Below are 12,885 nucleotides of genomic sequence, written 5' to 3'. Positions count from 1 at the left end.
TTTTAGTTTGCAATTCATGATGGAGGATACATAAGAGTCGGCGTGTACGAACTTTCGACCATATATTCTTGCTTTTTCACTTTTTTAGTTCATGTAAATAAAGTAAAAAATAACTAAAGTGGAAACTTGCTCATATTCCGAACATTTTAACTAAAACAACAATTTCCAAGAACTAAAATATAGTTAACTATGCTTTAGTGCCCTCTTTTTATACCCTGCGCCACACTGTGGAACAGGGCATTATAAGTGCATATGTTTGCAACACCCAGAAGGAGACGAGATAGACACAGGGTGTCTTTGGCAAAAATGCTCAGGGTGGGCTCTTGAGTCGATATAGCGATGTCCGTCTGTCCGTGAACACATTTTTGTAATCAAAGTCTAGGTCGCAGTTTTAGTCCAATCGACTTCAAATTTGGCACAAGTATGTGTTTTGGCTCAGAATAGATCCCTATTGATTTTGGAAGAAATCGGTCCAGATTTAGATATAGCGCCCATATATATATATTTGGACTAATACGGTCCCAGAAGCCAGAGTTTTACCCCAATTTGGTTGCAATTTTGCACAGGGAGTAGAATTAGCATTGTAGCTATGTGTGCCAAATTTGGTTGAAATCGGTTCAGATTTAGATATATCTCCCATATATAGCGTTCGCCCGATTTACACTCATATGACCACAGAGGCCAATTTTTAACTCCGATTTAGTTGAAATTTTGCACAGGGAGTAGAATTAGCATTGTTGCTATGCGTGCCAAATTTCGTTGAAATCGGTTCAGATTTAGATATAGCTTTCGGCCGATTTACACTCATATGACCACAGAGGCCAATTTTTTGCTCCGATTTAGTTGAAATTTTGCACAGGGAGTAGAATTAGCATTGTAGCTATGCATTCCAAATTTGGTTGAAATCGGTTCAGATTTAGATATAGCTCCAATATATAGCTTTCGGCCGATTTACACTCATATGACCACAGAGACCGATTCAGTTGAAATTTTGCAGAGGGAGTAGAATTAGCATTGTAGCTATGCGTGCCAAATTTGGTTGAAATCGGTTCAGATTTAGATATAGCTCCAATATATAGCTTTCGGCCGATTTACACTCATATGACCACAGAGGCCGATTTTTTGCTCCGATTTAGTTGAAATTTTGCACAGGGAGTAGAATTAGCATTGTTGCTATGCGTGCCAAATTTGGTTGAAATCGGTTCAGATTTAGATATAGCTCCCATATATATGTTTTTCTGATTTCGACAAAAATGGTCAAAATACCAACATTTTCCTTGTAAAATCGCCACTGCTTAGTCGAAAATTTGCAAAAATGCTCTAGTTTTCCTAAACTTCTAATACGTATATATCAAGCGATAAATCATAAATAAACTTTTGCGAAGTTTCCTTAAAATTGCTTCAGATTTAAATGTTTCCCATATTTTTATACCCTCCATCATAGGATGGGGGTATATTAACTTTGTCATTCCGTTTGTAACACATCGAAATATTGCTCTAAGACCCCATAAAGTATATATATTCTGGGTCGTGGTGAAATTCTGAGTCGATCTAAGCATGTCCGTCCGTCCGTCCGTCCGTCTGTTGAAATCACGCTAACTTCCGAACGAAACAAGCTATCGACTTGAAACTTGGCACAAGTAGTTGTTATCGATGTAGGTCGGATGGTATTGAAAATGGGCCATATCGGTCCACTTTTACGTATAGCCCCCATATAAAGGGACCTTCAGATTTGGCTTGTGGAGCCTCTAACAGATGCATATTTCATCCGATCCGGCTGAAATTTGGTATATGGTGTTGGTATATGGTCTCTAACAACCATGCAAAAATTGGTCCACATCGGTCCAAAATTATATATAGCCCCCATATAAACCGATCCCCAGATTTGGCTTGCGGAGCCTAAAAGAGAAGCAAATTTCATCCGATCTGGCTGAAATTTGGTACATGGTGTTGGTATATGGCCTCTAACAACCATGCAAAAATTGGTTCACATCGGTCCATAATTATATATAGCCCCCATATAAACCGATCCCCAGATTTGGCTTGCGGAGCCTCAAAGAGAAGAAAATTTCATCCGATCCGGCTGAAATTTGGTACATGATGTTGGTATATGGTCTCTAACAACCATGCAGAAATTGGTCCATATCGGTCCTTAATTATATATAGCCCCCATATAAACCGATCCCCAGATTTGGCTGGTGGAGCCTCTAAGAGAAGCATATTTCATCCGATCCGGCTGAAATTTGGTACATGGTGTTGGTATATGGTCTCTAACAATCATGCAAAAATTGGTCCACATCGGTCCATAATTATATATAGCTCCCATATAAACCGATCCCCAGATTTTGGTTGCGGAGCCTCAAAGAGAAGCAAATTTCATCCGATCCGCCTGAAATTTGGTACATGATATTGGTATATGGTCTCTAACAACCATGCAAAAATTGGTCCACATCGGTTCATAATTATATATAGCCCCATATAAACCGATCCCCAGATTTGGCTTGCGAAGTGTCCAAGAGAGGCAAATTTCATCCAATCCGGTTGTAATTTGGAACATGGTGTTAGTATATGATCTTTAACAACCGTGCCAGAATTGGTCCATATCGGTCCATAATTATATATAGCCCCCATATAAAACATTCTCCGGAGCCTCTTGGAGGAGCAAAATTCATCCGATCCGGTTCAAATTAGGAACGTGGTGTTAGTATATGGTTGCTAACAACCATACCAAAATTGGTCCAATCACACAAAAATTGGTCCATATCGGTTCATAATCATGGTTGCCACTAGAACCAAAAATAATCTACCAACATTTTATTTGTATAGAAATTTTATTTCTATAGAAAATTTTGTCAAAATTTTATTTCTATAGAAAATTTTGTCAAAATTTTATTTCTATAGAAAATTTTGTCAAAATTTTATTTCTAGAGAAAATTTTGTTAAAATTTTATTCGGTTCATAATAAAATTTTCATCATTGTCAAAATTTTATTTCTATAGCCTCTAAGAGAAGCATATTTCATCCGATCCGGCTGAAATTTGGTACATGGTGTTGGTATATGGTCTCTAACAATCATGCAGAAATTGGTCCACATCGGTCCATAATTATATATAGCCCCCATATAAACCGATCCCCAGATTTGGCTTGAGGAGCCTCAAAGAGAAGCAAATTTCATCCGATCCGGCTGAAATTTGGTACATGATGTTGGTGTGTGGTCTCTAACAACCATGCAAAAATTGGTCCACATCGGTCCATAATTATATATAGACCCCATATAAACCGATCTCCAGATTTGGCTTGCGAAGCCTCAAAGAGGAGTAAATTGCATCCGATCCGGCTGAAATTTGGTACATGGTATTGATATATGGTCTCTAACAACCGTGCAAAAATTGATCCACATCGGTCCATAATTATATATAGCGCCCGATCCCCAGATTTTGGTTGCGGAGCCTCAAAGAGAAGCAAATTTCATCCGATCCGCCTGAAATTTGGTACATGATATTGGTATATGGTCTCTAACAACCATGCAAAAATTGGTCCACATCGGTTCATAATTATATATAGCCCCATATAAACCGATCCCCAGATTTGGCTTGCGAAGTGTCCAAGAGAGGCAAATTTCATCCAATCCGGTTGTAATTTGGAACATGGTGTTAGTATATGATCTTTAACAACCGTGCCAGAATTGGTCCATATCGGTCCATAATTATATATAGCCCCCATATAAAACATTCTCCGGAGCCTCTTGGAGGAGCAAAATTCATCCGATCCGGTTCAAATTAGGAACGTTGTGTTAGTATATGGTTTCCATACCAAAATTGGTCCAATCACACAAAAAATGGTCCATATCGGTTCATAATCATGGTTGCCACTAGAACCAAAAATAATCTACCAACATTTTATTTGTATAGAAATTTTATTTCTATAGACAATTTTGTCAAAATTTTATTTCTATAGAAAATTTTGTCAAAATTTTATTTCTAGAGAAAATTTTTTTAAAATTTTATTCGGTTCATAATAAAATTTTCATCATTGTCAAAATTTTATTTCTATAGAAAATTTTGTTCAAATTTTATTCGGTTCATAATCATGGTTGCCACTCGAGCCAAAAATAATCTACCAAGATTTTATTTCTATAGAAAATTTTGTCAAAAGTTTATTTCTATAAAAAATTTTGTTAAAATTTTATTTCTGTAGAAATTTTTGTCAAAATTTTCTTTCTATAGAAAATTTTGTCAAAATTTTTATTTCTACAGAAAATTGTGTGAAAATTTTATTTCTATAGAAAATTTTGTTAAAATTTTATTTCTGTAGAAAATTTTGTCAAAATTTTATGTCTACTTTGTCAAACTGAATTATATACGTATTGGATCGATCTTTTTCGATTTAATATATACCACGTATGGACTTACATACAATTTAGAAGATGGTGTTAGGAGGTTTTAAGATACCTTGCCATCGGCAAGCGTTACCGCAACTTAAGTAATTCGATTGTGGATGGCAGTGTTTAGATGAAGTTTCTACGCAATCCATGATGGAGGGTACATAAGCTTCGGCCTGGCCGAACTTACGGCCGTATATACTTGTTATACCCTCCATCATAGGATGGGGGTATATTAACTTTGTCATTCCGTTTGTAACACATCGAAATATTGCTCTAAGACCCCATAAAGTATATATATTCTGGGTCGTGGTGAAATTCTGAGTCGATCTAAGCATGTCCGTCCGTCCGTCCGTCCGTCTGTTGAAATCACGCTAACTTCCGAACGAAACAAGCTATCGACTTAAATCTTGGCACAAGTAGTTGTTATCGATGTAGGTCGGATGGTATTGAAAATGGGCCATATCGGTCCACTTTTACGTATAGCCCCCATATAAAGGGACCCCCAAATTTGGCTTGTGGAGCCTCTAACAGAAGCATATTTCATCCGATCCGGCTGAAATTTGGTATATGGTGTTGGTATATGGTCTCTAATAACCATGCAAAAATTGGTCCACATCGGTCCATAATTATATATAGCCCCCATATAAACCGATCCCCTGATTTGGCTTGCGGAGCCTAAAAGAGAAGAAAATTTCATCCGATCCGGCTGAAATTTGGTACATGGTGTTGGTATATGGTCTCTAACTACCGTGCAAAAACTGGTTCACATCGGTCCATAATTATATATAGCCCCCATATAAACCGATCCCCAGATTTGGCTTGCGGCGCCTCAAAGAGAAGAAAATTTCATCCGATCCGGCTGAAATTTTGTACATGATGTTGGTATATGGTCTCTAACAACTATGCAAAAATTGGTCCACATCGGTTCATAATTATATATAGCCCCCATATAAACCGATCCCCAGATTTGGCTTGCGAAGCCTCAAAGAGAAGCAAATTGCATCCGATCCGGCTGAAATTTGGTACATGGTATTGGTATATGGTCTCTAACAACCATGCAAAAATTGGTCCATATCGGTCTTTAATTATATATAGCCCCCATATTAACCGATCCCCAGATTTGGCTTGTGGAGCCTCTAAGAGAAGCGTATTTCATCCGATCCGGCTGAAATTTGGTACATGGTGTTGGTATATGGTCTCTAAGAATCATGCAAAAATTGGTCCACATCGGTCCATAATTATATATAGCCCCCATATAAACCGATCCCCAGATTTGGCTTGCGGAGCCTCAAAGAGAAGCAAATTTCATCCGATCCGGCTGAAATTTGGTACATGATGTTGGTATATGGTCTCTAACAACCATGCAAAAATTGGTCCACATCGGCACATAATTATATATAGACCCCATATAAACCGATCTCCAGATTTGGCTTGCGAAGCCTCTAAGAGAAGCATATTTCATCCGATCCGGCTGAAATTTGGTACATGGTATTGGTATATGGTCTCTAACAACCATTCAAAAATTGGTCCACATCGGTCCATAATTATATATAGCGTCCATATAAACCGATCCCCAGATTTGAGTTGCGGAGCCTCAAAGAGAAGCAAATTTCATCCGATCCGCCTGAAATTTGGTACATGATATTGGTATATGGTCTCTAACAACTATGCAAAAATTGGTCAACATCGGTTCATAATTATATATAGCCCCCATATAAACCGATCCCCAGATTTGGCTTGCGAAGTTTCCAAGAGAAGCAAATTTCATCCAATCCGGTTGTAATTTGGAACATGGTGTTAGTATATGATCTTTAACAACCGTGCCAGAATTGGTCCATATCGGTCCATAATTATATATAGCCCCCATATAAAACGTCCTCCAGATTTGACCTCCGGAGCCTCTTGGAGGAGCAAAATTCATCCGATCCGGTTCAAATTAGGAACGTGGTGTTAGTATATGGTCGCTAACAACCATACCAAAATTGGTCCAATCACACAAAAATTGGTCCATATCGGTTCATAATCATGGTTGCCACTAGAGCCAAAAATAATCTACCAAAATTTTATTTCTATAGAAAATTTTGTCAAAATTTTATTTCTAGAGAAAATTTTGTTAAAATTTCATAATAAAATTTTCATCATTGTCAAAATTTTATTTCTATAGAAAATTTTGTCAAAATTTTATTTCTATAGAAAATTTTGTTCAAATTTTATTCGGTTCATAATCATGGTGGCCACTCGAGCCAAAAATAATCTACCAAGATTTTATTTCTATAGAAAATTTTGTCAAAAGTTTATTCTATAAAAAATTTTGTTAAAATTTTATTTCTGTAGAAATTTTTGTCAAAATTTTCTTTCTATAGAAAATTTTGTCAAAATTTTTATTTATATAGAAAATTTTGTGAAAATTTTATTTCTATAGAAAATTTTGTTAAAATTTTATTTCTGTAGAAAATTTTGTCAAAATTTTATGTATACTTTGTCGATCTTGTTTGATTTAATATATAGCACGTATGGACTTACATACAATTTAAAAGATGGTGTTAGGAGGTTTTAATATACCTTGCCATCGGCAAGCGTTACCGCAACTTAAGTAATTCGATTCTGGATGGCAGTGTTTAGAAGAAGTTTCTACGCAATCCATGATGGAGGGTACATAAGCTTCGGCCTGGCCGAACTTACGGCCGTATATACTTGTTTTTTTACTAACATTGTGCTCCACCTAGTGCATTAGCCGACTTAAATTTTGAGTCTATAGATTTTGTAGAAGTCTATCAAATTCTGTCCAGATCGAGTGATATTTAAATGTATGTATTTGGGACAAACCTTTATATATAGACCACAACACATTTAACGGATGTAATATGGTATCGAAAATTTAGATCTACAAATTGGTGCAGGGTATAATATAGTCGGCCCGCCCGACTTTAGACTTTCCTTACTTGTTTGAGTATATGCTATGATATACAGCCGTGTGTGTAGCATAGTGTCATCGGAAAATAAGCAAGAATTCAAAGTCAAAACAAAAATGAAAAAGTTACGTCATTTCTCTTAGTGTGTAAATATAACCATAGCGATAGGCGGTAGGCGAACACTTATTTACGTGTATTTCTTATGGGAAGCCCAAAATCCGCGACGGAACACCGTGACGGCTAGCGGAGTGTCGCTAAATTAAAACTTATTCTAACTCCTTGGCGAAAACTGGTATAGTGTTGCCATCGCTTATCAATTTTTTTAACTCACCACTAGGAATTGCTGTTGCCTGGACACGTGTAGATTATTTTTCTTGAAATAACTCAACAAATAACAAGCCATTCTATGTTTTTATTCAACTTCATTGTTTAATATTGTCAAAGCATGCTGTATTGACAACAAAAACGCTAGGAAACGTGAAAAAGGGAATTATTCGCCGTCAAGCTTATTGTATTTGCCGTTGCGGCAAAAATGTTTCGCCTACCGCCTATCGCTATGGTTATATTTACACACTTAGGCTTTCAATGCCATCTTTGTTTTCCTTTTTTCTACTTCTCTTCGTTTAGAATGAGAATTTTGTGTCAAACGTGCCAAAAAATAAACATAAACAAAAAGACCATGATGTCTACAGCTGATTTTCAAGCACTTGTTCGAAATCGTATAAAAGTAAAAAATCTGGTGAATTTTTTCATATATTCCCTTATTAAACATAAAAGCTTCGAATTGAATTGTTAATGACACATTCATCAGTGGTTTCCCTACTTTGTAACTCTATTTTTATATTTATCAATGTCAATTATTTTTCTTGTTGTTGTATTTGTTGCTGCTGCCGCCATAAATGTCGTCACTGTTGCTGTTATAGCACACTGTTAGTAGTTTTTTTTTAGTTACCTTTTTTTTTTGTAGAAATTTGACACAAACATTTAAAAAAGCTACGAATTCCCCAGCCCATAATCAACGTCCCCTCATTGCCCACTTGACAATATCTGGTGTTTGATTCACGTTGTTTTTCGGTGTTATTTGTTATGTGGAATGCGCGCTCGTTTCTTCCACGTTATCCAGTCCAGACCAACTAAACTAACTGAAAATGACAGCTATCTAATGCCCTGTTGAGTACTGCCGAAATTAAAGGCGAATTCGTTGTGTTGAGATATGCTGAAAGCGAAATGGCTTTTTTTATATGGCTCTTATTATCTGATGGCTACGCTTTCGTCTACAGTGAAAGCTTTTTTAACAACTGTTGAAATTAAAGCTGTTTTCATAGTGTAACGGTTCTACTATTTAAAATGTTTGGGACGACGTTTTAATATTGATTGTGGGCTCTACACATTACGCACAAAATCCAAATTAAGGCAAATGACATTTGAAATCTGTTTAAAGTGTACTTTTGGAAGTGGAATGTGAATACCGTATTATAATGTTTTCGTATATTTCGTCGTAGATATCTTCTAAAACTAAAAATTTTAGCGTAAATCATTGGAATAGCTAGGTCCTGGGGGGGTTAAGCCCCCCTTGAAAAATTTTAGCCCCCAGAATCGGTTGTCGGTTTGAATTCGAGCATTACTATCGTATATAACTTTATACACGCGAAATCCTTTATTTACCGTAAAATAAAAAAAATAAATAAAATCTAGATTAACGGGTTGGCTGATAAGTCCCCGGTCTGACACATAGATGGCGTCGCTAGTATTAAATGCATATTATTTTTATATAGTACCAACCTTCAAATGATTCGTGTCAAAATTTGACGTCTGTAAGTCAATTAGTTTGTGAGATAGAGCGTCTTTTGTGAAGCAACTTTTGTTATAGGCCGGTATGCACCGCTAGCGAAAAATTTCATTCCCATAAGAAATGCATTGCTATTTATGCTAACGAAATTTTTCGGTAGCGTTCAATTTCGTAAGCTGGTACGCACCTCTAATGAAAATAACAGGGTTGTCAAAAGCATATTTTGGCAGCAAACATTTAATTTATTACAATCATTGTGTGCGTAAAAGTTTTAAAAGGTCTGTAAATAATAAACAATTTATTTGAGGAATATTTGGAACATATATTAACAATTTTTAAAAGCGATTAGCTGGTTTAAAATTTGTGTACACAGCCCTGTTTTTTTGTTGTAGACTTAAATAAATTTTTGCTACCGAAAATTTCGCTAGAGGTACATACCGGCCTTATTGTGAAAAAAATGGAAAAAAAGGAATTTCGTGTTTTGATAAAATACTGTTTTCTGAAGGGGAAAAATGCGGTGGAAGTAAAAACTTGGCTTGATAATGAGTTTCCGGACTCTGCCCCAGGGAAATCAACAATAATTGACAACAATAACTGTGCAAAATGGGTGCCGCGCGAGCTCACATTTGACCAAAAACAACAACGTGTTGATGATTCTGAGCGGTGTTTGCAGCTATTAACTCGTAATACACCCGAGTTTTTCCGTCGATATGTGGCAATGGATGAAACATTGCTCCATCACTACACTCCTGAGTCCAATCGACAGTCGGCTGAGTGGACAGTGACCGGTGAACCGTCTCCGAAGCGTGGAAAGACTCAAAAGTCCGCTGGCAAAGTAATGGCCTCTGTTTTTTTGGGATGCGTATGGAGTAATTTTTATCGATTATCTTGAGAAGGGAAAAACCATCAACAGTGACTATTGTATGGCATTATTGGAGCGTTTGAAGGTCGAAATCGTGGCAAAACGGCCCCATATGAAGAAGAAAAAAGTGTTGTTCCATCAAGACAACGCACTGTGCCACAAGTCATTGAGAACGATGGCAAAAATTCATGAATTGGGCTTCGAATTGTTTCCCCACCCACCATATTCTCCAGATCTGGCCCCAGCGACTTTTTCTTGTTCTCAGACCTCAAAAGGATGCTCGCAGGGAAACAATTTGGCTGCAATGAAGAGGTAATCGCCGAAACTGATGCCTATTTTGAGGCAAAACCGAAGGAGTAGTACCAAATGGTATCAAAAAATTGGAAGGTCATTATAATCGTTGTAACGCTCTTGGAGGGAACTATGTTGAATAAAAAAAATGTGTTTTTCTTTGTTAGACCGGGGACTTATCAGCCAACCTGTTAGGTTTAAGTTGCAGCTCCATTTATTTTCAGGCTCACTATCCAGTCCATTGTGATACCATATTAACTAAAATTACTTATTACTTATTTTTACTGATTCATTTTTTATGTTAGCTACTAAACTCGAACACTAAACCCAATTTAACACTATTTCAGGTCATGACAGTTAACATATAATGTTTTAGTAAAAATTTCTCCAATTTGAGAAAGTTACCTTGGCCTAATCAAAACTAAAGAAAAAATGTTCATCAATTTAGTTTAGCCATTTTATATCCATTAAGTTAAATTTTTGTTTGAAATAATAAAATTTACTTGTTTCAGTAAAAAAATCCAAAACTGAAAGCAGTTAGGAATAGTTCATTAACTAGAATAAGGCATGGCATTTTACTAATACTGTTTTCTTCGCTGGGTATAAGAATTTAATACTGAACAAGAAAATTTTATTCACTGATAACAAAGCATTCGTAAAAATAAACAAAATATGAACTAAATCCAAGTTTCCTCAAATTTAGTAAAATTTCTTATATAATAATAATTCTGACTTCCTTTATTATAGAAAGCTTATCATACATACGAATAACACTTGGCATAGAAAAATATTTTAGTTCATTCGTACTAAGAAGTATTCAACCCTTTCAAAACTTAAGGAAGTGTGTTTCCTTTCTTGTTTAGAATATAGGACATTTTCCTATATTTCTTTTATCTGCCTGTAATCGATACCTGTCATCGATATGTTTCCGCGTGGGTTGTTTTTTTAGTTGGAATCGCGTTGTTATGGTATACGGAGAGATTGTTAAAAAATAATATAGTAAAATAATATAATAAAAAACAAATAAAATATATAAAATATTTGTTATTTTAAATTAGTGAGAAAATTTTTCGTTTTTTTTCAAAATTATTGAACATAAATAACAAACAATAAGTCTATCAATGTTCGTGATGGTGTATAAAGAAAGAAAACAGCAACAGAATAACAACCCCTTCATTCATCTTTATTTTGGAATCTTCAATTATCAAGTAATATTCAGTAACGCTAACCTTTTGTGAAAAAATTGGTTTAGAATTTTTTTGGTTTATATTTGTAGGTATTGAAATTGTAAAAGGTGGACAAAATTGCTAGGCAGCAACATATTCAAAATGAAAGGTACTAGAAGAAGAAAAAGATGTTGATTCTAAATAAATATATTTAATATATTAATAAAACATGCCTTTTATTGAAGAAAAATTGCTTATATAAATACATAAAATTGTATTTAACAATGAAGGTAAGCAGTTCTAATTTTGAAGTAAAAGGTTTAGCACAAATATGTAAGATTTGTCCAAACGAATGAAAAAAGTTCAATAAAATCATTTCATATATGAATGCAATTCAGTTAAATTTTCTGTAGTATAGTGGTACATTAATATAGGAAAATGTTAACTAATATTTGGAATGCATTCTACCTAATTTCTACGAAAATCATATCGTTCAAACAAATAAAAATGTCTTTGACGCTATACGAAGTTCAACTTTCTTCACAATGAGTTCATTTTAACTTAATGAAGGGGTCATTTTTTCTGGGTGTACGAAATTTTCTTTATTATGAGTAATAAAATTTTAATTTATGTAAAAATATGTATGTATTTTTTATTTTGTCTTATAGTTGAGTTAACTATTTTCCACATTTTCCTTCGTAGTGGGTTCACATTTTGTTGAGTGTGTGAATGACAATGCTATCTGCACAAAGGATCTTGCCTTTGCTCATCTACACCCAGAAAAAAGTGACCCCTTCTTTAAGTTAAAATGAACTCATTGTGAAGAAAGTTGAACTTCGTATAGCGCCAAAGACATTTTTATTTGTTTGAACGATGTGATTTTCGTAGAAATTAGGTATAATGCATTCCATATATTAGTTAACATTTTCCTATATTTATGTACCACTATACTACAGAATGAAAAAATTTAACTGATTTGAATTCATATATGGAATGATTTTATTGAAATTTTTTCATTCATTTGGACAAATCTTACACATTTGTGGTAAAACTTTTACTTCATCATTAGAACTGCTTACCTTCGTTTTTAAATACAATTTTATTTATTTATATAAGCAATTTTATCTTCAATAAAAGACATGTTTTATTAATATATTGAATATATTTATTAAGAATCAACAGCATCGAATCTCCTTGAAATATTAGTTTATTATTCCGCTGTTTCCAATTTCCATGTGATATTATCAACTGTAAAACGCACTTTTTCTTCTTCTTGTACTTTTTACTTTTAATAATTTGCTGCCTAACGATTTTGTCCTCCTTTTACAATTTCAATACCTACAAATATAAAAAATCATAAACCATTTTTGTTACAAAAGGTTAGCGTCACTGAATATTACCTGATAATTGAAGATTCCAAAATGAAGACAAATGAAAGGGTTGTTATTCTGCTGGTGTTTTCTTTCTTTATATACCATCAC

The 12,885-nt window shown here is 34.8% G+C and overlaps 1 protein-coding gene across 5 annotated transcripts in view; it reads right to left on the bottom strand.

Annotated features, from left to right (window-relative positions):
- Window positions 1–12,885, bottom strand: part of LOC142238526 (beta-glucuronidase) — a 90,695-nt gene that overhangs the window by 40,371 nt on the left and 37,439 nt on the right. For 2 of the 5 annotated variants that reach the window (XM_075310206.1, XM_075310207.1), the window contains exon 1: window positions 8,249–8,425. The exons of 2 other annotated variants lie outside the window; for them this stretch is intronic. In XM_075310206.1, the coding sequence (XP_075166321.1) occupies window positions 8,249–8,309 (61 nt within the window). In that variant the 5' untranslated portion in view covers window positions 8,310–8,425. Of the gene's footprint in view, window positions 1–8,248; window positions 8,426–12,885 lie in introns of those variants that run through there. One more of the 5 variants, XM_075310210.1, reaches the window with a different exon arrangement.

Source organism: Haematobia irritans, chromosome 5, assembly GCF_050003625.1.
Source record: "Haematobia irritans isolate KBUSLIRL chromosome 5, ASM5000362v1, whole genome shotgun sequence".
NCBI classification, from domain to species: Eukaryota; Metazoa; Arthropoda; class Insecta; order Diptera; family Muscidae; genus Haematobia; species Haematobia irritans.
Note: the sequence above shows the minus strand (reverse complement) of the source record. Positions and strands in the feature narration are given on the sequence as shown.